At 41.9% G+C, this 22,751-nt stretch overlaps 1 protein-coding gene across 1 annotated transcript in view; it reads right to left on the reverse strand.

Annotated features, from left to right (window-relative positions):
• Window positions 1–22,751, reverse strand: part of TADA2A (transcriptional adaptor 2A) — a 70,602-nt gene that overhangs the window by 22,173 nt on the left and 25,678 nt on the right. The window contains exons 4-8 of the mRNA XM_011953624.1: window positions 21,435–21,526; window positions 19,690–19,847; window positions 17,709–17,797; window positions 15,611–15,683; window positions 1,057–1,120 (exon numbers count right to left, since the gene is read on the reverse strand). Coding sequence (XP_011809014.1) covers window positions 1,057–1,120; window positions 15,611–15,683; window positions 17,709–17,797; window positions 19,690–19,847; window positions 21,435–21,526 — 476 coding nt within the window. The remainder of the gene's footprint in view (window positions 1–1,056; window positions 1,121–15,610; window positions 15,684–17,708; window positions 17,798–19,689; window positions 19,848–21,434; window positions 21,527–22,751) is intronic.

The raw sequence follows: 22,751 nt of genomic DNA on the forward strand, positions 1-22,751 counted from the left end.
ATGATAGTGCCACTGCACTCCAGCCTGGGTGACAAAGTTAAAAGTAACAAAAAAAAAAAAAAAAAAAAAAGGAACACGGTGGTTCATGCCTGTAATCCCAGCACTTTGGGAGGCAGAGGGGGATGGATCACTTAAGGTGGGGAGTTCGAGACCAGCCTGGCCAACATGGCAAAACCCCCATCTCTATTAAAAATGCAAAAATTAGCCAGGCGTGGTGGTGCACACCTATAGTCCCAGCCACTCGGGAGGCTGAGGCAGGAGAATCACATGAACCCAGGAGGCAGAGCTTGCAGTGAGCTGAGATCACGCCACTACACTCCAGCCTGGGTGACAGAACAAGACTCCATCTCAAAAAAAAAAAAAGAAAAAGCAAAGAATGATTCACAAATATTAAAAAAAAAAGTGTAACAATAATGTCTTCATGCCTTTATTTTATCTTGTTCTTTTACTTCAAAAAGCTTAAAACAGTGTACCCATATTATTCATTGTTCATCATAACGTCAATAAAGGATAAGGATAGAGGATATAAAAATAACACAGGAATTATTATCCTCATTTGAGAGATGGAAAAATTGAGGACTAAGGAGGGTAAGAGTCTTCTCCAAGGTCAAAAGATGAGCCACAAGTGGAACATTCTTTCATGGACTATATGTGGTCAATCACTCAAAGCTGAGGCCAGGCACAGTGACTCATGCCTGCAATCCTAACACTTTGGGAGCCGAGGAGGGAGGATCACTTAAGTCCAGGAGTTTGAGACCAGCCTGGCCAACATAGCGAAACCCCGTATCTACAAAAAACACAAAAAATTAGCCAGGCATGGTGGTGCACTGCTGTAGTCCCACATGCTCAGGAGGCTGAGGTGGGAGAATTGATTGAGCCTGGGAGGCTGAGGCTGCAGTGAGCCATGATTGTGCTGCTGCTCTCCAGCCTGGGCAACCGAGTGAGACCTTGTCTCTCTCTCTCTCTCACTCACACTCACACACACACACACACACACACGCACACAAAACAATAATCCAAAGCTGAAAGAAGTCCAGGATGGTTTATTATACTTACTTTTTTCGTCTTTGTCTCTCCTTTAACCTGGAATGATAGATATCTACCACAGCCATCTTCAGAGCTACAAATAAATTCATACATATACTATATATACACATCACATATATATATAATATAAATAAATAAACCAAGACAAAAATAAACCTTTTACCCAAACTTTGAACTTCATATTGCTAATTACTCCACACTCACTAGTCTAGAAAACATAAAAATATTCCTGCATAATGAATTTCTCTATCAGTAAATAAGGTTATTTTTCCCCTATTTATATATCTTATGGCATTACTCAGATGATGATTTCTGCTTTCTGCAGTCATAAAAATTAGTAAGATCAGGTCCTTTGCCAGGATGTGAACGGAGCTGGAGGCCATTATCCTTAGCAAACTAACACAGGAACAGAAAACCAAATACCACATGTTCTTCCTTTTAAGCGTGGAACTAAATGATGAGAACACATGGACACGTAGAGGGGAATAACACACACTGGGGCCTATCAGAGGGTGGAGGGTGGGAGGAGGGAGAGGATCAGGGAAAACAACTAATGGGTACTAGGCTTAATACCTGGATGATGCAATAATCTGTATAACAAACCCTATGACACAAGTTTACCTACGTAATATACCTGCATATGTACCCCTGAATTTAAAATAAAAGTTAAAAAAAAATTCTGTTATTAAATACCTTTTTTGGACATTGTTACGTATCTATTACTATACATAGTGAATATCTGATCTTCAGTAATACATGGGCTAGAAATTGCATCAATTAGAGTACTCATAAGAATGAATATTGGGCTGGGCGTGGCGGTTCACACCTGTAATACCAGCACTTTGGGAGGCTGAGACAGGTGGATCACCTGAGGTCAGGATTTTAAGACCAGCCTGGCCAACATGGTAAAACCCCGAATCTACAAAAATACAAAAATTAGCCGGGCATGATGGCAGGTACCTGTAATCCCAGCTACTCGTCAGGCTGAGGTGGGAGAATCAATCGCTCAAAGCCAGGAAGTGAGGTTGCAGTAAGCTGAGATCATGCCACTGTACTCCAGCCTGGGGCAACACAGTGAGACTCTGTCTCAAAAAAAGAGAATGTTGGTCGGGCGCAGTGGCTCACACCTATAATCCATCCACCGACGTGGGTGGATCACTCGAGGTCAGGAGTTCGAGATCAGCCCGGCCAATATGGTGAAAGCCTGTCTTTACTTAAGATACAAATATTGGCTAGACATGGTGGCAAGTGCCTGTAGTCCCGGCTACTCGAAAGGCTGAGGCAGGAGAATCACTTGAACCCGGGAAGTAGAGGTTGCAGTGAGCTGAGATGGCGCCACTACATTCCAGCCTGGGTGTTACAGCGAGGCTCCATCTCAAAAAAAAAAAAAAAGAATATCGATCATGGTCTTAACTGCACAGGAGTAAGAGAATGTCAAGGCAAGACTCATGTGAATAAAGGTACAGTGTAGACATGTGGGAGTTTTCAGTTGGGAAGCAGCAACTGTTTAGAGTGTAGAGTTTCGCATTCTGTAGTGAAAAGTTCCATCAAGTACCCTAAGCAGTATAAAAGCCCTGCTTGGTTTCCCGGGACCCAATCCTTTCCTGGCTTTAGTCTTATGTTAAAGACACAGAGAATAAGGAGGAAAGAGGCTGTAAATAGTAGAAGTTTTAATGAGTACAATAGTTCTGGTTCTTTCTTTCCCTAGCCACTCTTTCCATCTTCAGAGCTCCGAAGGTTCTAATTTCTTTTTACCCCTCACCTTAGTCCTATAAACTCCTCTACTTCTATGTGTCCAAGTACCATCAGAATGTGTAATTTCAAACTCAATATCCATTTTAAGCTCCAGTTCCTACTGGTATCATTACTCACATGGCCTTCAGTTGCAAACTTATATTCTACCCCTTTCCTATCCTATAAAACTCCTATATTGGATAACTGCATCACAGTAAAGATAGCTGTCCAAGACAGAACTCAATCTGGATTCTTCCTCCTTCCCCTCCATAGTCAATGAGTCTTAGCCACACTGCACTTAACACTTACATCTCTCAGACTCATCCCTTCATCCCTAACCCTATTCCCTAGCTCAGGCATCTTGTTTCTCCTGTCATCTTCATGCTATCTTGTAGGAGAGGCATCATTACTTATTGACTCCATTCTTGCGTTACTCTAACTCATTCCTTCCAAACGGTACTTGAGAAATATTTTAAAGCACAATGTAATGGTGTAATTCCCTAGCTTATAATTCTTCAGTGGCTTCCCATCCACATACAGTTCAAACTTTTGCATGTTACACAAGACTATTTACTGTCTTGATTATGCCTACCTTTCCACTCATTTCTTTTTTTTTTTTTGAGACGGAGTCTCACTCTGTTGCCCAGGCTGGAGTGCAGGGGTGCTCGGCTCACTGCAACCTCTGCCTCCCAGGTTCAAGGGATTCTCCTGCCTCAGCCTCCCGAGTAGCTGGGATTACAGGTGTGCACCACCGCACCTGGCTAATTTTTGTATTTTTAGTAGAGACAAGGTTTCGCCATGTTGGCCAGGCTGGTTTTGAACTCCTGACCTCAAGTAATTTACCCACTTCAGCCTCCTGAAGTGCTGGAATTACAAGGGTGAGCTATTGCACCTGGCCCCATTCTTGTTTCCTATCACTTCCAAGTAGGAAAAACACTGAAATTGTCTAAATGTTTTTTAGACAATTTTTCTGTGTTAATGCTATATTCTAAATCTGCCTTAATTGAAAATGAAATGTGTATTTTAAAAAACATCATAAGCGGCTGGGCGCAGCGGCTCATGCCTGTAATCCCAGCACTTTGGGAGGCCAAGGCAGGTGGGTCATGAGGTCAAGAGATCAAGACCATCCTGGCTAACAAGGTGAAACCCCATCTCTACTACAAATACAAAAAATTAGCCAGGTGTGCTGGCGGGCACCTGTAGTCCAGCTACTCAGGCGGCTGAGGCAGGAGAATGGCCTGAACCCAGTAGACGGAGCTTGCAGTGGGCCAAGATCACGCCACTGCACTCCAGCCTGGGCGACAGAGTGAGACTCCGTCTCAAAAACAAACAAACAAACAAAAAAACTTCAGAAGCAAAAAACTCCCAGTTTTTTTTTTTTTTTTTAATAACCAGAAGACCTCTAGGGTTAAGAAATGAATGCCAGATAGTAACAACGCTAGAAGAAAATATGAGTAATGCAAAACTTAGCACTATGCTACATTAAACCTTTCTTCTCACGGATTCTGAAAGCACCTTGAGATTTAATGATTGCAATAGAATCTGAAATTTTCTTAATAACTTATCAATTAAGCTTTGTGTATGTTGAGAGTTTGGTGTTTTTTGTTTTAATTACTGAATGTATTTGTGGAAGAGGCTCTATAGCACAATATAACCTGCCATGTGTCCTCTGAAAAAACTAAAATACGTTATACAAATGTTAGGTAATATAATTTATATTTTTTTATAGTCCAATCTTTAAGCATCTGATCTGTCAACCTGGTGTTTTGAACCAACTCGGGGAGCTGACACTTTCACAGGCTTCACAATCTTTTCTGTAGCTGCTGCCTTAGCAGCAGCCATTGCGGTCTTTTTAGATGCTAGCTTAGCCTTTTTTGCTTCCTTAGCAGCCCTGCTAGCTTGTTTTCATTGAGCCTTTTTACCTTCATGTTTCTCATTCCTCTTGGCCACTATATTAGCAAGAGATGCACCAGTAATGGCCCTCTGGAATTTGACTGCTCAGCAGGTTCTTTTCTTTTGAATTTCTTCCAAGTGTCCCTTTTTTATGCTTTCTTCTGTAGAGGACCAGTTTATCTGCTGAGGATTCCTTAAAAGGAATGCCCTTGGCCAGGCACAGTGGCTCACACCCGTAATCTCAGCACTTTGGGAGGCCAAGGCAGGTGGATCATGAGGTCAGAAGTTCAAGACCAGCCTGGCCAAGATGGTGAAACCCCATCTCTACTAAAAATACAAAAATTAGCCGGGCATGGTGGTGGGCACCTGTAATCCCAGCTACTCAGGAGGCTCAGGAGGCTGAGGCAGAGAATTGCTTGAACCCAGGAGGTGGAGGTGGCAGTGAGCCGAGATCACGCCACTGCACTCCAGCCTGGGCGACAGAGCGAGACTCCAAAAAAAAGAAAAAAGAAAGAAAAGAAAGAAAGAAAGGAATGCCCTTATATTTCGCACTAAGGAACTGGAAAACCTTGCCATCAGTCCTGGCATAGTGCCTCTTGTGTTTGGGGTAGATCTTGTACCTGCTGAAACTGCACAGCTCAACTTTCAGGGCAGAAGCTCCAGGGGCTCAATGCTAGGTAATATAATTTCTAATAACATACCAGCCTTTGTAACAAAGAATTTGGCTACATATTAGAATCAGTTCTTTCAGCTGGGCGCGGTGGCTCACACCTGTAATCCCAGCACTTTGGGAGGCTGAGGCAGGTGGATCACCTGAGGTCAGGAGTTCAAGACCAGGCTGGCCAACATGGCGAAACCCTGTCTCTACTAAAAATACAAAAATTAGCCGGGCATGGTGGTGGGTGCCTGTAATCCCAGCTACTCAGGAGGCTGAGGCAGGAGAATCGCTTGAACCCAGGAGACAGAGGTTGCAGTGAGCCGAGATCACACCACTGCACTCCAGCCTGGGCAACAAGAGTAAAACTCTGTCTCAAAAAAAAAGAATCAGTTCTTTCAAGGTAGTAAGCTTCAATCCAAAATAGAGCCTAGAGCCTCTGGAATGCTGATTAACTCTGAAGAGTAATACAATTTCATTCCTCATCCAAAGAATGTGAGATCCAAGTTCCAGTTTAGCCCATGGGGGCAATGAGTCAACACATTATTTACATGTTCTACTACAGTAAGTTTTAAACTGTATGTTCAAGTAAAATCTTATTTGGAACAGATAAGTCAAATCTGCTCTAGCTGAACCCCTTCTGCCTGTTTTAGCTCCAGCTGCCTTTCTCAGAAGTAGTCCCTGAAGGTGCCTCCATGGAACAACTGGAAGCCACACTTCTGCTGGAAGTAGATGTTAGGGTAGAAAAAAAGTGGGACCAATCAAATAAAAGAACAGAACACATGGCTTATTAGAATCAACAATTTCTTTTATTACATGAAAGCAAACAAAAATTGAGCAATGTACAATCCTGAGATGCACTGTTAATGACCCTGATAAGGTAACAGAAATAAATTCTGATACCACATACCGACTCATTACTGTGCATCTCACTGCTACCTGCCCTTAAGATACTCTTTTTTTTTCTCTCTCTCTCTCTCTACATGTCCTCATCTGAAGGATATTCTTAGACTGGAAAGTTCAATACCAAAATCTTACATGCTGGGTTATGAGCAGATGTCCTATATATATGTATGTAACTTCAATCACTGGGAGATGTCCACGAGTTCTTTATCCAGGCCATTCTCCCTTGGGTTTGAGATAAAAATAACCTAAGTCCTATCTGGATAATCTGAAGAGGTGAGGAAATGCAGTATTTTTAAAAGTTTAAGGGTAAAAAAGAAAAATTAACTACCGTGGATTCGTTTTGTTCATTTCTAACAAGTTCAAATATTTAAATAACACTGGTTTATTTTTCCTTATCCTGCCCACAAACTAAAAATAATTCAATACTGTCAGGTCCAAGATTTAAGGCAATAGTTTTCAAACTCTTTTTTTTTAGGTAGCAGAATTCTTTCTACAAATGAAATATTTCTTGATTTATATGGTTGTTACATATAAAAGTCCAGCTATCATAGAATGCCTATACCTGTCATTGTTTTATAACACAGTTGCTGTGGAATGATGGGCTTTAGAATGCTATGCTGGTGGAGATGCACTTTACAAGCCTATGGGTAGAAGTGGTTGGTAGAAACAAGGATAGAAAGTGCCTCTGACATACAGTATATCCAAATACAAGTTTTACAGTGGACTTTATCTCTTAAGAGAAAGGAAGGATTAGGAAGTCAACAGTTCAAGGCAGAAAGGGAAACAAATACAATAATGATAGCTAAAACACACTGAGTACTTACCATATTTCAGGATCTTTTTTTTTTTTTGAGATGGAGTCTCGCTCTGTCTCCCAGGCTGGAGTGCAGTGGCATCATCTCAGCTCACTGCAACCTTCACCTCCCAGATTCAAGGCATTCTCCTGCCTCAATCTCCCAAGTAACTGGGATTACAAGTGCATGCCACCATACCCAGATAATTTTTGTATTTTTAGTAGAGACGGGGTTTCGCCATGTTGGCCAGGCTGGTCTGCAACTCCTGATTTCAAGTGATCCAACGCCTTGGCCTCCCAAAGTGCTGGGAATACAGGTGTGAGCCACCATACCTGGCCATATTTCAGGATCTTTATAAGCCTTATCTCATTTATCTACCCAGTAAGATGAATAGGAAAGAAAATGTCTTAGCCAGTAAAATTACCGCTAACTGGCCGGGCACGGTGGCTCAAGCCTGTAATCCCAGCACTTTGGGAGGCCCAGATGGGCAGATCATGAGGTCAGGAGATCGAGACCATCCTGGCTAACACGGTGAAACCCCGTCTCTACTAAAAAATACCAAAAACTAGTCAGGCGTGGTGGCGGGCGCCTGTAGTCCCAGCTACTCAGGAGGCTGAGGCAGGAGAATGGCGTAAACCCGTGAGCTGAGATCCGGCCACTGCACTCCAGCCTAGGCGACAGAGCGAGACTCCGTCTCAAAAAAAAAAAAAAAAAATTACCGCTAATTTTAACAGAACATTTTTGCGATTTATTTTTTATTTCTGAGACAGTTTCGCTCTTGTCGCCCAGCCTGAAGTGCAACAGTGCAGTCTTAGGTCACTGCAACCTCTGTCTCCCAGGTTCAAGCAATTCTCCTGTCCCCACCTCCCAAGTAGCTGGGATTACAGGAGCCCGCCACCACACTTGGCTAATTTTTCTATTTTTAGTAGAGAAGGGGTTTCACCGTGTTGGCCAGGCTGATTTCAAACTCCTGACCTCAGGTGATTTACCTGTTTTGGCCTCCCAAAGTGCTGGGATTACAGGCGTGAGCCACAGCACCAGGCCCATTTCTGTGGTTTTTGTAAGACACAACATGCCATGTTGTTTCCTGAGATTTGTGTGGGAGTGATTTAATTTTTAAAAAAGGCTAGGCATGGTGGCTCACACCTGTAATCCCAGCACTTTGAGAAACCGAGGTGGGCAGATGGCTTCAGCTTAGGAGTTTGAGACCAGCCTGGGCAACATAGTGAAACCCTGTCTCTACAAAAATGTACCAAAAAATTAGTCAGACATTGTGGTATGTGCCTGTAGTCCCAGCTACTTGGGAGGCTGAGGTAGGAGAATCGCTCCAGCCTGGGAGGCAGAGGCCGCAGTGAGCTAAGATTGCACCACTGCACTCCAACCTGGGTTACAGAGGGTGTCTCAAAACAAACAAACAAAACAAAACAAAAAAACTCTGTAATCCCAGCACTTTGGGAAGCTGAGGTGGGAGGATCGCTTGAGGCCAGGAATTTTAAGACCAGCTTGGGCAACACATTGAGATTCTGTCTCTACAAAAATTTTTTTTTATAAATTATCCAGGTGTGGTAGCGTGTGCCTGTTGTCCTAGCTACTTGCGAGGCTAAGGACGGAAGATCATTTGAGCCCAGGAATTCAAGGCTACAGTGAGCTAAAGATTGTACCATTGCATTCCAGCCTGGGCAACAGAATGAGACTCTGTTTCTTTAAAAAAAAAAAAAAAAAAGCCTCTAAATAAATACTGCTGATAATTGGTACTACAGTTTGATCATTTCAGTAGGTTAAACTTGTACAACTGGCTCTGGAGAACAAAAGGAAGAAAAGAAACACATAGGAGCAAATGGGAGGAGAACTAGAATTCTCCCAGACAAAAATTCATTTTGATGCTATCTCTGAGCATACTCAGATAGCAGCAACTGAATATAAGATCTTAACTGTATGAATAACCTAGGGAGGATCACAGCACAGCAGGCAGAACAGAAATGAGAAGGCACAATCTACAAGAATGAGAATCACTTGTTCACAGTCTACTTAAAGCGGCTGGAAGCTGCAGTATAAGCTGGCAAACAGAGAACCAGAGATCATTACAAACAAACAAACAAACCAACCAACCAACCAAAATCACCTGTAATTTGTCCATTGCTACAAAGCCCCTGAAAGCTCAGCTTTGGGGGAAGCATAGTCTCCCTGAGATTATACTGGAGACTGATAAAATTTCCAAACGGCTAGCCTTAAAATATTTCAAGAAGTGGGCAGAAGTCAGAGGCAGCTCCTTCCCACTGCAATGTATTTCTAACATTGTTCAAAATAGCTAACAACATGTTTCTGTTTTCTTGACAGAAGGCACTTACTGCTTGCTTGGCAAGAAAACTAACTCAGAGGCCTTAACTGCAGGGAGGCCAATCAAAATCCCTACTGCAACCAAGTAAGTAGAAACCTGTGACACAGGTATTCCCCAGAAGCAACACTTTTTAAGTCATTTCCCCCAAGCTTTTGGCCAAGATGCACACAAATAATTTTGTGAAGGGAAGATCATGTGATCTAATGGCTAAAGTCAGCAACTAGGAAGCATTAGGCCAAGCTTATCCAACCCTCGGCTCATGAGTCACATGCAGCCCAGGATGGCTTTGAATGCAGCCCAATACAAATTCGTAAACTTTCTTAAGACATTATGAGTTAGTTTGTTTTTTTCTTCTTAGCTCATCAGCTATCGTTAATGTATTTTATGTGTGGCCCAGGACAATTCTTCTTTTTTCAATGTGGGCCAGGGAAGCCAAAAGATTAGATACCCCTGGATTAGGCAAATTATTTAACTTGTCTGCTTCCCTGAATGTAAAACTGGAAAATATATATTCCTCAGGAATGTTTTGAAGCTATAGAAGGTAACAAATGTGAAATCTCACAAAAATGAAACAGCAACAAACATTCAAAGTTGAGCCTGGGCAATATAGGGAGACCCTGTCTCTACAAAAAAATTTTAAAAATTAGCCAGGTGTGATGGTACACACCTGTAGTCCCAGCTACTCAGGTGGCTTAGGTGAGAGGACAGTTTGAGCCCAGGAGGTTGAGGCTGCAGTGAGTCATTATTGTGCCACTGCACTCTAGCTTGGGCAACAGGGCGTGACCCTGTCTCAAAAAAAAAAAAAAAATCAAGATTGTAAAGACAGTTAAGTATGGCACAGTATAAAGAACACAGACTTGGGGATGACTCTACCTCTTGCTGGCTATATGATCTCAGACAAGTTATCTAACCTTTCTATGCTTCAATGTCCTCATCCATAAAATGAGGATAATAATAATATGCAACTCATAAGGTTTTGAGGATTAAATGACTTAATATATATGAAGGGTTTAGAATGGTAACTAATAGTAAATGCTGTATGTATTAGCAATTATTATTATTTTTTTTTTGAGGCGGAGTCTCGCTCTGTCGCCCGGACTGGAGTGAAGTGGCCAGATCTCAACTCACTGCAAGCTCCGCCTCCTGGGTTTACGCCATTCTCCTGCCTCAGCCTCCGGAGGAGCTGGGACTACAGGCGCCCGCCACCTCGCCCGGCTAGTTTTTGTATTTTTTTTTTAGTAGAGACGGGGTTTCACCGTGTTCGCCAGGATGGTCTCGATCGCCTGCCCTCGTGATCCGCCCGTCTCGGCCTCCCAAAGTGCTGGGATTACAGGCTTGAGCCACCGCGCCCGGCCGTATTAGCAATTATTATTGATAGTATTCATGTCTAAAATATCCTATGTATAAAACAGTGAAATCAGGCCTGGCATGGTGGCTCACACCTGTAATCTCAGCACTTTGAGAGGCTGAGGTGGGTGGATCACGAGGTCAGGAGATCGAGACCATCCTGGCTAACACGGTGAAACCACGTCTCTACTAAAATTACAAACAATTAGCCAGGTGTGGTGGCAGGAGCCTGTAGTCCCAGTTACTTGGGAGGCTGAGGCAGGAGAATGGTGTGAACCCAGGAGGCGGAGCTTGGAGGAGCTTGCAGTGAGCCGAGATCACGCCACTGAAATCCAGCCTGGGCGACAGAGCAGGACTCCGTCTCAAAAAAAAAAAAAGTGAAATCACTATAAAGCGAAAGGAACTGCCAGTAGGTGAATATACAGAGATCAAACTGGACCTCTGCTCTACTAATTATTAAAGGATCTAAAGGCTAATAATATGCGCCAAAGAAATACAATTTGAAAACTACAGTGGGAGGTGAAGGGGTCCACAGATGCACGCCTAGGATTGACAACTTGCTGAAATTACCTTTCCAGACAGAGGGAGAAGAAATTGTGAACTGTACTAAGGTGCAACCCTGAGAAGTATTGGAAACACAGATCCAACCCATAGGAGGAGCTCATCATACCTCTTGCTTGCCTGGGTTATGGGGCAACAATGACTTAGAAGACACTACAACCAGGACTTTAGGATGCTGAGACACTCAGAGAAACAGTACTCCAAAAATTTAGGAAGAATTTTTACAAATGAAAGGAGATGAGGAAAGAGATGGCAGCAAGAAGGAACTACACTAAGCATGTGCACTGAGATCTCACAACATACATGAGACAAGAGAGTTCTAAGATATGAGTCTTCTCTATCTCTCTTTCCAAACCAAACATTTCCACTTATTTCAATAAAATATGAGTAAGTACCAATTAAGGATCACGGAACTTCCTTATTTTTCCTTGGATACTGCTTCACTCGCAGTATCCATTTGAAATACATTCTGAAAGCCTTCTGGTATGGTTGCAAGGCAATTATCCCTCCATTGTGTGCAATGAACCATACAAACCAAATTTATTAAACAAATTCCATGATTCAAGGCAAAATCTTTGTGTGGGTGAGGAAAAGGTCTTGGTGGCATCAGCCAATATTCTGGATAGGTTCTAAATACAAAACCCAGACAGTCTGCAACCTTCTAGTAGTTCTAAATGAGGAACCATAAAAATAATGTTGTTAATGCTCAGTAATATTAAGAGTATAATGGTATAATGGAATGGTAATAACACGAATCTGAATTATGTACCATGTTTCATTAGAGACATTTACACTCTGACTAATCAGTGTCACCTCTTCTTTAATGGCAGAGGACACAAAGAAACAGGGGGCAAGATTCCAAGGACTTACTCATGATTATACCATGACTCAGAAGCAAGCCAGAGGCTGAATCAGTGTCCTGATTTCCACAAAATCTGTGCCCCCTCTCTGTTCCAGGTGTGCTTATAAAGTCTTTTTATTCCTTCCTGACTTTCCATGGGCTCCTAGTGCACTTCACTGAGTGTTCTGGGAGTGACAGCTCAGGGACAATATGCCCCTGGACATGGTCATGCTGCCACAGGAGCTACTATAAGAACTCAGAGCTGTAAACGAAAATACCTCTCTGTGGCATGAACAAGTCATTCCTTTGATCTGCAGTGCTGACAAGCTTCTTTAAAATGTTATCATCTTTTTATTTTTTAGAGGTGGGGGTCTCACTTTGTTGTCTAAGCTGATCTTGAACTCCTGGGCTCAAGAAATCCTCCCGCTTTGGCCTCCCAAAGTGTTAGGATTACAGGTGTGAGCCACCATACCCAAATCTAAAGTGTTATCATCTTTTTAAAAGCATTCATTTAGGGCCAGACGCGGTGGCTCACCCCTGTAATCCCAGCCCTTTGGGAGGCAGAGATGGGCAGATCAGTTAAGGCCAAGAGTTTGAGACCAGCCTTGCAAACATGGCAAAACCCCATCTCTACTAAAAATATAAAAATTAGCCAGGCACGGTGGCACTAATTCCAGCTTCGCCAGAGGCTGAGGCACGAGAATCATTTGAGTCTGGGAGGCAGAAGTTGCAGTGAGCCGAGATCACGCTACTGCGCTCCAGCCTGGGTGACAGAGTAAGACTGCCACAAAAAAAATAAATAAATAAAAGCACTCAAATAAACGTCTTATAGTTTACTATGGGGCAGAGGGAAACAATTATTATTTATGTTGTATTAAAGCTACTATGTATAAAGATTAAAAAGTTTCAGTTACAGCTCAAATGAAAATCAATAATTTACAGGGCTATAGAAACTTCAGGGAGACTACACTAAAGTATGTTATGGGTTTGAAAAGCTAACTGAACTATAAATTGCTGACAATCGCTTGTTTCTTTTTATCTCCACTAAATTACAAAAAGGACCTCAAGTGAACTAGAAGGAATAGCAAGCCCTGCTCCCATGAAGAATGAAGAATAAAATTAAATACCGACTATTACTACAGTTTTCTTAGTAATGTTGGGAAGTAGGAATGAAAACCTTAGATTAGGCTCTAGAGAAGTGATTCAGCAAGTCGAGCCATTATTAACATTATAGATGTTGACTTTAAAATTCTGTAAGAAATAAATATATAAGTAAAAATAAAAAGCAGGAAGGAGGAGGAAAAACAATAATAATATTTATAAAATTTGTTTTAAGGGTTTTTTTTAGAGACAGGGTCTCACTGTGTTGCCCAGGCTGGTATTGAACTCCTGGCCTCAAGTGATCATCCAGCCTCAGCCTCCCAAAGTGCTAGGATTATAGGTGTGAGCCACCATGCCCAGCCAAAAATTTGGTATTTTTGAGCAGAATCTAAAAGAATTATATTTATGAAGCTGCCCCTTTTGCACAGAGTAGTCTGGCGTTCTGTAAGAAAGGTACAAGCCAGAAAACAATACCATTTTAATTAAAGCTGGTGTGTATGAGGAGAAATACTGAATGGCAGTCTGCATACTACCTTCAAAGAGAACACCACAAGAGGTGAGAAAAGACAACATGAGTCACTGGGATTGATGAGGCTCACATGGAAGACTGAACAAATACAATGGATTTAGTTAATGCTAAAGTAGTTTGCTTTCAAGCTTTCCTCTTTTAGTTCAATCTGCGTCAGTTTGACTTTCCTTAAAGTTGTGTGGGAGAAAAGGAGGAATAAAATTTTGCCAAAAAAAAAAAAAAAAAAAAACTGGTGCAATCCAAAAAAAAAAAAAAAAAAAAAAAAAAACCCACTGCTCAAGAAATGTGTAGAGAAAAATTTCTTAAGGTAAAATTTTTATGAGGACTGAGTCTCGCTCTGTCGCCCGGGCTGGAGTGCAGTGGCCGGATCTCAGCTCACTGCAAGGTCCGCCTCCCGGGTTTACACCATTCTCCTGCCTCAGCCTCCCGAGTAGCCGGGACTACAGGCGCCCACCACTTCGCCCAGCTAGTTTTTTGTATTTTTTTTTTTTTTTAGAGACGGGGTTTCACCGTGTTAGCCAGGATGGTCTCGATCTCCTGACCTCGTGATCCGCCCGTCTCGGCCTCCCAAAGTGCTGGGATTACAGGCTTGAGCCACCGCGCCCGGCCGAGGACTATTTCTCTATCTTAGATCTGGTATAACAAATATCCAGGCAGCTCTTCTATGGAGAGAAAAGAATCAAGTTCCCCTTTTAGGGACCGTGTACCAGTTCACGCAACGTGAAAACTTGATTTATAATTTAACAAGTATTTTACTTGTCTTTCCTGCCTGGGATGTAAGTTTAACAGAAATAATGAAGATGCTGTTTGGGAAATACAGATTCCAATAGATAATTACTGATCTCTGAACTAAAATTAAAAAAAAAAAGGATTGAGTGTCATTATGCAGTATTAGTATATATTAGTATGTAGTTCACTGAAAATGGAAAGAAGGAAAAAAGGGACTCAAAGTCTAACTATCTACTCTCAACAGCCCTTTGGCATTCACCACTTAAGTTTTAGGAAAAGAGTTAACATAAACCCTTAGAGGGCTAATCAAAGATTAAAATTCAGCAGTCTTGGGGCAGGTGTCATGGCTCATGCCTGTAATCCCAGCACTTTGGGAAGCTGAGGTGGGCAGATCACTTGAGGTCAGGAGTTGCAGACCAGCCTGGCCAACATGGCGAAACAAACCCCATCTCTAATAAAAGAACAAAAATTATCTGGGCATGGTGGCAGACACCTGTAATCCCAGCTATTTGGGAGGCTGAGGCAGGAGAATCACTTGAACCTGGGAGGCGGAGGTTGCAGTGAGCCGAGATTGCGCCACCACACTCCAGCCTGGGCAACAGAGTAAGACTCTGTCTCAAAAACAAACACAAAAAAAGAATTCAGCAGTGTTGAAAGTTCAACAGTCCAGAGAAACAAGAAATTCCCCATTTGGGCCTAAAAACTCTTGAGAAATTTCCATTATTTTTCCTTGCTAGGGGAAATTTTGGGTAACAAAACATAGTGAACATTTAGTGTTAGCAATTGCTACTGAAGTCCCAAGAATTCAAATTGATTCCCTTCCTTCTAAGAATGCAAGTGAGGGCCATTTAACCAATTACCTTAGTGTAGACTTATCTCAGATAAAAGTAAAAATCACACAGTCCAACAGATATTTCCAACTACTATCATATAATCAATATTTTTACCCTCATTACAAATCTTATTCACTGTGGTCAAAATCCAACAACAGAGTAAGGTTAGCAACTTAACCAGTAGATTTTTGAATTCCACAAGGGCAGGGGACATGTTCTATTCATCTTTCAATTCCCAGCACCCAAGACAGTGTCATCACACAGTTGGCGCTTGATAAACATTTGACAAAATAAACTGTTACCATGTAAAATGTCCGAGTCATCTTCAACAAAATCAATGTCTCTCAAGTCCCATTCTGCATAATTGTCAAATTCCTGTTTGGGGGAACAAAAAAATCCCCACCCCAAACCCATTGGCTTTGATTAATGTCTTTATAGCAGCCATGCTTTAGAGGTAAACAGAAAAAACACAAGCAAACAGTTGTTTAAAAAGTCCATATAGGGCAAAAAGCCACAATACTGGCACAGGTAACAGGAAGTCATGGGAGAAATCTAAGAAGCTTACAAGCAGTAGTGACAACAAAAAATTGGAATAGTTATGAGTTTAGGAATGAAGCTAAACATACTGCTCTAAAAACTAAAATTAGTCTGAGCTGGGCACAGTGGCATGCATCTGTAATCCCAGCTACTTAGGAGATTTAGGTGGAAACATCACTTGAGACCAGGAGTTTCAAGACTGCCTGGGAAACAGAGCAAGATCCTGTCTCTTAAATAAATAAATCAAGTCCATTCATTTTTTTTTTGGAAACAGGGTCTCACTCTGTCACTCAGGCTGGAGTCAGTGGTGTGATCTTGGCTCACTGCAGCCTCGAACTCGCAGGCTCAAGATATCCTCTTGTCTCAGCCTCTCAAGCAGCTGGGTCTACAGGCACATGCCACCACACTCAAGGTAATTTTTGGTTTTGGGTTTTTTTTTTTTTTTTTGGTAGAAAAACAGGGTTTTGCCATGTTGCCCAGGCTAGTCTCAAACTCCTGAGCTCAAGCAATCTGCCTGACTCAGCCTCCCAAAGTGCTGGGATTTACAGGTGTAAGCTACCGCAGTTGGCCAAACTATATTTCAAGTTGTGAATCAGATGATAAATCGAGAGACTTGTGGTTACATTTACATGTCTTTTAATTCCATAGCTGAGCAAACAACATACAGTTTTTATACACATTCATCATTCTTTATATAACTGTGGATATTGTACAGGAATCAGTAAACTATTATTCAGCCTACTGTCTGTTTTTATACATAAAGTTTTACTGGAACACAGGCATATTCATTTATTCTTATATTATCCAATGCTGCTTTAGCACAATAATGACAAAGTATAGTTACAACAGAAACTTTATAGCATACAAAACGTAAAATATTTACTATCTGGCCTTTAATAGAATAAGTTTGCCAATCCCCAATACAGTACAATCTTGAAAGCCCCTAGATGTACAATAAGAACCAGACTACAGGCCAGGTACGGTGGCTCACGCCTGTAATCCCAGCACTTTGGGAGGCTGAGGCTGGCAGATTGCCTGAGATCAGGAGTTTTGAGACCAGCCTGGCCAACATGGTGAAACCCTATCTCTACTAAAAATACAAAAATTAGCCAGGCGTGGTGGCAGGCACCTGTAGTCTCAGCTACTTGGGAGGCCAAGACAGGAGAATCACTTGAACCCAGGAGGTAGAGGTTGCAATGGGCCGAGACCATGCCACTGCACTCCAGCCTGGGCAACAAAAGCAAAAACTGTCTCAAAAAAAAAAAAAAGAACCAGACTACAGGAATTTCATACCTAAGGAAGTAGAAGCCAGCAGATGCAACTTAAGAAATGGGTTTTCTGGGGCTTTTTTTTGGAGATAGGGTCTCACTCTGTTGCCTAGGGTGCAGTTTAGTGGAATGATCACCACTTACTGCAGCCTTAACCTCCCAGGCTTAAGTGATCCTCCTGTATCAGCCTCCCAAGTAGTTAGGACTACAGGCATATACTACCACACCCAGCTGATTTTTTATTTTTTATAGAGACAGAGTCTCACTATGTTGCCCAGGCTAGTCTTGAACACCTGGACTCAAGCGATCCTCCATTCTCAGTTCCCAAAGTGCTGGGATTATAGGTGTAAGCCATTGTGCCCGGCCAGAAATAGGCTGTTTGTTTAAAGAATTTTTCCTGTTCCATATGTGAAAATGTTTACAAGTGAGAAAAGGCACTCAAATGTAAGAAAATGTGGCTGCCTAAAGGTCTTACAAATTACAGTGCTTTGAAAAATCTCCTTTTAGTGGTATGGAATCTATGGGTGAGATAGAAGGCTCATGAGAAATACAAACAAATTTTTCCTACTTTGTGCTAAAAACACAGTTATCCTACCTCAATGAAATCTGCTCGAGCTGGCATGTACCCGGCCATGTCCCGAGAAAGCAAGGAGTCAAAGGTAGGTCGGGGAGGGTCATCTGTAGCTGGAAGAATTTAGAAGTTTTCTGAGTTAACTAATACAATATTGGCATGAAAAAATGACATAATAATAGTCCAAGAATAAAAAAATTTTAAATGGTTTTTATAGAAGGAAATGTGAAAAAGATAAAGTATTATGAAAACACATTTTTTTAAAAGAAAAACCAAGACTCAGGCAATCCTTTAAGTAAATATAGGGAAATTTCTTCTGATTTCTGCTTTTCTAAAATGAAAGGAAACCATGGCTTTTTTCTTTTAATATTACAGAACCTAAATATTTACCATTGGCTTTGGCTCCCTTAACCCTTAGAACGAACCTCAATTTACAAAACTCATCCAACTGAGAGGCAAAAAAAAAAAAAAAAAAACACACCAAAGGAAGGAAAAAAACAAACACCGGAATTGGAGGTTAGCCGGAATTAAGTCCTAGCTCTAACACACAGTAGTCCCATGACCCTGCACAAACTAACCTTTCTGCATCAGTCTCCTCCAATGTAAACCAAAAGCACTTGCTCTGCCTATCTCACTGGGTTGCCGTTTGGAAACAAACGGTGTAATGGATTTGAGAACCAAGTGTTAACATCAAAGTGCTATCCAAATAGGAGGTATCAACCAGGCACGGTGGCTCACACCTGTAATCCCAGCACTTTGGGAGGCCGAGGCGGGCAGATCATCTAAGGTCAGGAGTTCGAGACCAGCCTGGCCAATATAGCGAAACCTCGTCTCTACTAAAAATACAAAAAATTAGCCAGGTGTGGTGGCATGCACCTGTGGTACCAGTTGCTTGGGAGGCTGAGGCAGGAGAATCGCTTGAACCCTGGAGGTGGAGGCTGCAGTGAGCAGAGGTTGTGCCACTGCACTGTAGCCTGGGAGACAGAGCAAGACTCTGTCTCAAAAAAAAAAGGAGATATTACCAGCCTCTAAGTTAGTCAGCTATAAAACTGTTTCTACAGAGTACGAGAAAAGAGAAAAGGGAAGGGAAAACATTCATATCTTATTACTTGAGCCCTGGGAGTCATTCAGGAAAGAGGGTCATTTGTAATTCATCATGTTTTTGGTTATATTTTATTAAGAGACCCACTGGTCCCACAGGTACGAGATTAAAAAGTTCGCCATCACTGACACAACCAAGTGAACAAAAATAACAAACCACTTCTTGGACTTGACACTGGGACAATTCATAATAATGAGTCAAATATTGTATTTTCTAAGCAACTCGTATGTATAATCATAAGCTCTCCAAAGGGATTGAAAAACTTGTACTCATAACAGCATAGAAAAGATTTTCTCTTTTTGACATCTTATTTTACAAAGGAAAGCACTGAAGTTAACTGATATGTTCAAAGGACTGGAGGTAGGTGGAACTACACATTGGCTTCAAGCACCTTGATGTCCCATATAGAACTCTGACCCTTAGAGTATGTTCCTTCTTTGCCACATTATAATCCTGACTTTTTTTTTTTTAAGAGACGACGTCTCACTCTGTCACCCAGGTTGGGGTGCAGTGATGTGATCCTGGCTCACTGTAACCTCCGCCTACCTGGTTCAAGTGATTCTCCTACCTCAGCCTCCCCATTAGCTGGGATTATAGGTGTCTGCCACCACATACGGCTAATCTTTACACTTTTAGTTGGGACAGGGTTTCCCCATGTTGGCCAGGCTGGTCTTGAACTCCTGGCCTCAAGTGATCTACCCACCTCAGCCTTCGAAAGTGCTGGGATTACAGGCATAAGCCATCACGCTGGGTCGATCCTCACTCTTAATAGCTGCCATACAACTCCTCCTATCTTCCGTGATATCATTAGCTGTCCAATTCATCAAATCACTGTTTATCTGCTACTGAAACAGGGCCCAAGGATGAGCTAAGTGTCTTTTACCAAGATAGGGAAGCACTTACAGTGAAATGGAATGGCTGTGTCAGCAGTTTTTGCTTCCTCTGCTTGTTTCAGGTTAAGCAGGGTAGATGCAAACAGAGGGTTATTGATGAAATGCTTCATATAGTGCTTCTCACACTCCTCCTTGGTCTTGGTGCACATCTGATTGGCTACATCCTGCCTAGAGGATTATGGGAAAAAGATAGAAGAAAGTGATACTTTCATTTCCACATAATAGTAAAAGCATCATTTGCTCTTTTGATATTTTAAGTCACTAAGCTATTTAATTTAAATAAATTTAAGTCACTAAGCTATTTAAGCTATTTAATTAGCTGAGTATGGTGGTGCACAACTGTTGTTCCAACTACTTGGGAGTCTGAGGAGGGAAGATCCCTTGAGCTCAAGAGTTCAGGGTTACAGTGACTGTGATCACACCACTGCATTTCAGCCTGGGTGATAAAGTGAGACTGTCTTAATAAAAAAGAATCCCTGACTTGAGTCAAGGTAATGGGGAGGTAGAGGTGGAAGTCCTCTCCTCAAGGTCTCTTTTCCACAGCACTTCACTTGTCCTCCCCTAAGACATCACTGTGCTGTTTTGTGTACTTCAATCACTTGTACAGATATTTTGAGTCCCCTGCTAAACTATAAGCTTCCTGAAGGCAGAGTGCATCTCATAATTCTTAGCTCTAGCCCACTCACTGCCAAACTTAGTGCCTTACCCACAGTACATAGAGAAGCTATATCTTTTTTATGTTCTTTGTTAAGAGGGAAGGAGGACAGACAGAGAGGATTAGCCTATTTTAGAGAGAATGGTAAGCAAAAAATGAAAAGCTAGGCCAAAGATGACTACAAAGCTCCTCACAAGTGATTACTTTTCTACCTCCTTTGGTATTCCTCATTGTACACAGTATTTTTATGATGCTTAATAAATACTGAATGAATGAATACAAGCAAAATGTGAACTAAATTCAGGTCTCCTTCTTCAGGTCCCTGGACATAAAGGAAGCAGCAGAGTTTATTCTGATGAACACCAAGAAAGGTTATATACACTAGCAAGTTAGGACAGGGAGGACCTAATTAAGAGTTCTTCACTAATAAGCTAGGTAATCACAAGAAATCATTTCAACCCCCTAGGCTTCAGATAATTTGTGAACAAAATATATTCAATAATGTCTCTGCTATCTAGTTCATAAAATAAAATCATCCATATGAAAGTGTTCCCAAAAGATAAAAACAAAAGTGGTAGTATTAAGTGGTGCTGCCCACTAAGGCAACAGCAATGAGTGCTATTCAATTCAGCCGGTCTTGGACTAAGGCAGGTGTTTGAAAGCTAAAAACAGAGAATGCTATCAGGAAATCTGTGAAACTTAAATCTTAGGTATGACCATCTAGCTAAAGTCTGATTCACTTAAATGACTAGGGCATCTATAACCAACAAAAATTCATAAAATCAGAAGGGAGTAATAACTAACGAAACTAAACTTCCCTACTATTCAGAAAGGAATAATCAATCTTCCCATTGTTGATACATATCCAAAGTAGCCTTTTAAAGCTGCTCAGTCGTGGACCACTAAACATCCCATATCCTTGTGACACATTTCGGCACTGGAAAAATAACGTACAGAGGGGACTAACTTGTCTCTAAATCATGGGCTGATAGGAAAGCAACATATACTTTCTCTTCCTGAGGCTCCTTCCTTTACTCTTCAACAACAGCTTCTTCTCTGAGCCCACTAGGGCAGGATAACTCTTAACACCAAGCACTTACCAATTTCCAAAGCCACAGTCCATTACAGCTTCTAAAAGGGCCATTTCTTCTTGAGCAGTCCAGCTGGGATCCAGGACAGGAAAATCTGAGGTCTAAGGAGAAAAAAGTTTTGGTTAAGAACAGAGATACAAATGGAATCTAGGTGCCAGGCCCGGTGGCTCACATCTATAATCCCAGCACTTTGGAAGGCTGAGGCGGGCGGATCACTTGAGGTCAGGAGTTCAACACCAGCCTCGCCAACATGGTGAAACCCCATCTCTACTAAAAATACAAAAATTAGCTGGGCATGGTGGCATGCGCCTGAAGTCCCAGTTACTCAGGAGGCTGAGGCAGAGGAATCACTTGAACCGGGGAAGCGGAGGTTGCACTGAGCTGAGATCGTGCCACTGCGCTTCGGTCTGGGTGTTGCAACAAGACTCCGTATCAAAAATAAAAAAGAAATGGAATCTAGGAACTTCAACTGTAATAGTAGTTTATAGTTGAATGATGACAGATACCTAGGGTACATTCTTATTAGTTGTCCACCTCTCCCACCCGTTTCCACCATTAGCTAGAAGGGCCTCCATATCACCTATGAATGCCAAGCAATTCACGCAGATATACATATATTTTTAAACTTAACACAGAGGTACAGATAAATATTTTAGTATGCTCCCATTTGGCTAAGAGGAAAAAACAAATATGTATGTATTTTTTTAAATGGAAGAATAAAACACACTTTTAAAAAAAAAGGTTACTATGGGGAGGAAGAAAGAGAACAGGGTAGAGAAAAGAGGGATAGAAGCTAGACTTCTCTGAATATTCCTTGCCTGTAGATTTGACTTTGAAACATAAATAGTATAATATTAAACTTTAGATTGGCCTTAGTGGCTCACGCCATCCCAACACTTTGGGAGGCCGAGGCAGGTGGATCTCTTGAGGTCAGGAGTTCAAGACAAGGCTGGCCAACATGGTGAAACGCCGTCTCTACTAAAAATACAAAAACTTAGCCGGGCATGGTAGCAGGCGCCTGTAGTCCCAGCTGCTTGGGAGGCTGAGGCAGGAGAATGGCGTGAACCTGGGAGGTGGAGCTTGTAGTGAGCTGAGATGGCGCCACTGCACTCCAGCCTGGGGGACAGAGAGAGACTCCGTCTCAAAAACAACCAACCAAACAACCAGCCAAAAAAAACTCTCACAGTCTCGTATTTAAATTGAAAGTTTTATTATGAACTCACGTGTTGTATCTTAAAAGAAAAATAATTTCCTAACATTGTTCACTGAAAAAGTCTAGAAAAAATAACCAACCCAGTAGCAATGAGTAGCTGGGATTACAGGCAT

Source organism: Colobus angolensis, unplaced genomic scaffold (assembly GCF_000951035.1).
Source record: "Colobus angolensis palliatus isolate OR3802 unplaced genomic scaffold, Cang.pa_1.0 Scaffold37, whole genome shotgun sequence".
NCBI lineage: Eukaryota > Metazoa > Chordata > Mammalia > Primates > Cercopithecidae > Colobus > Colobus angolensis.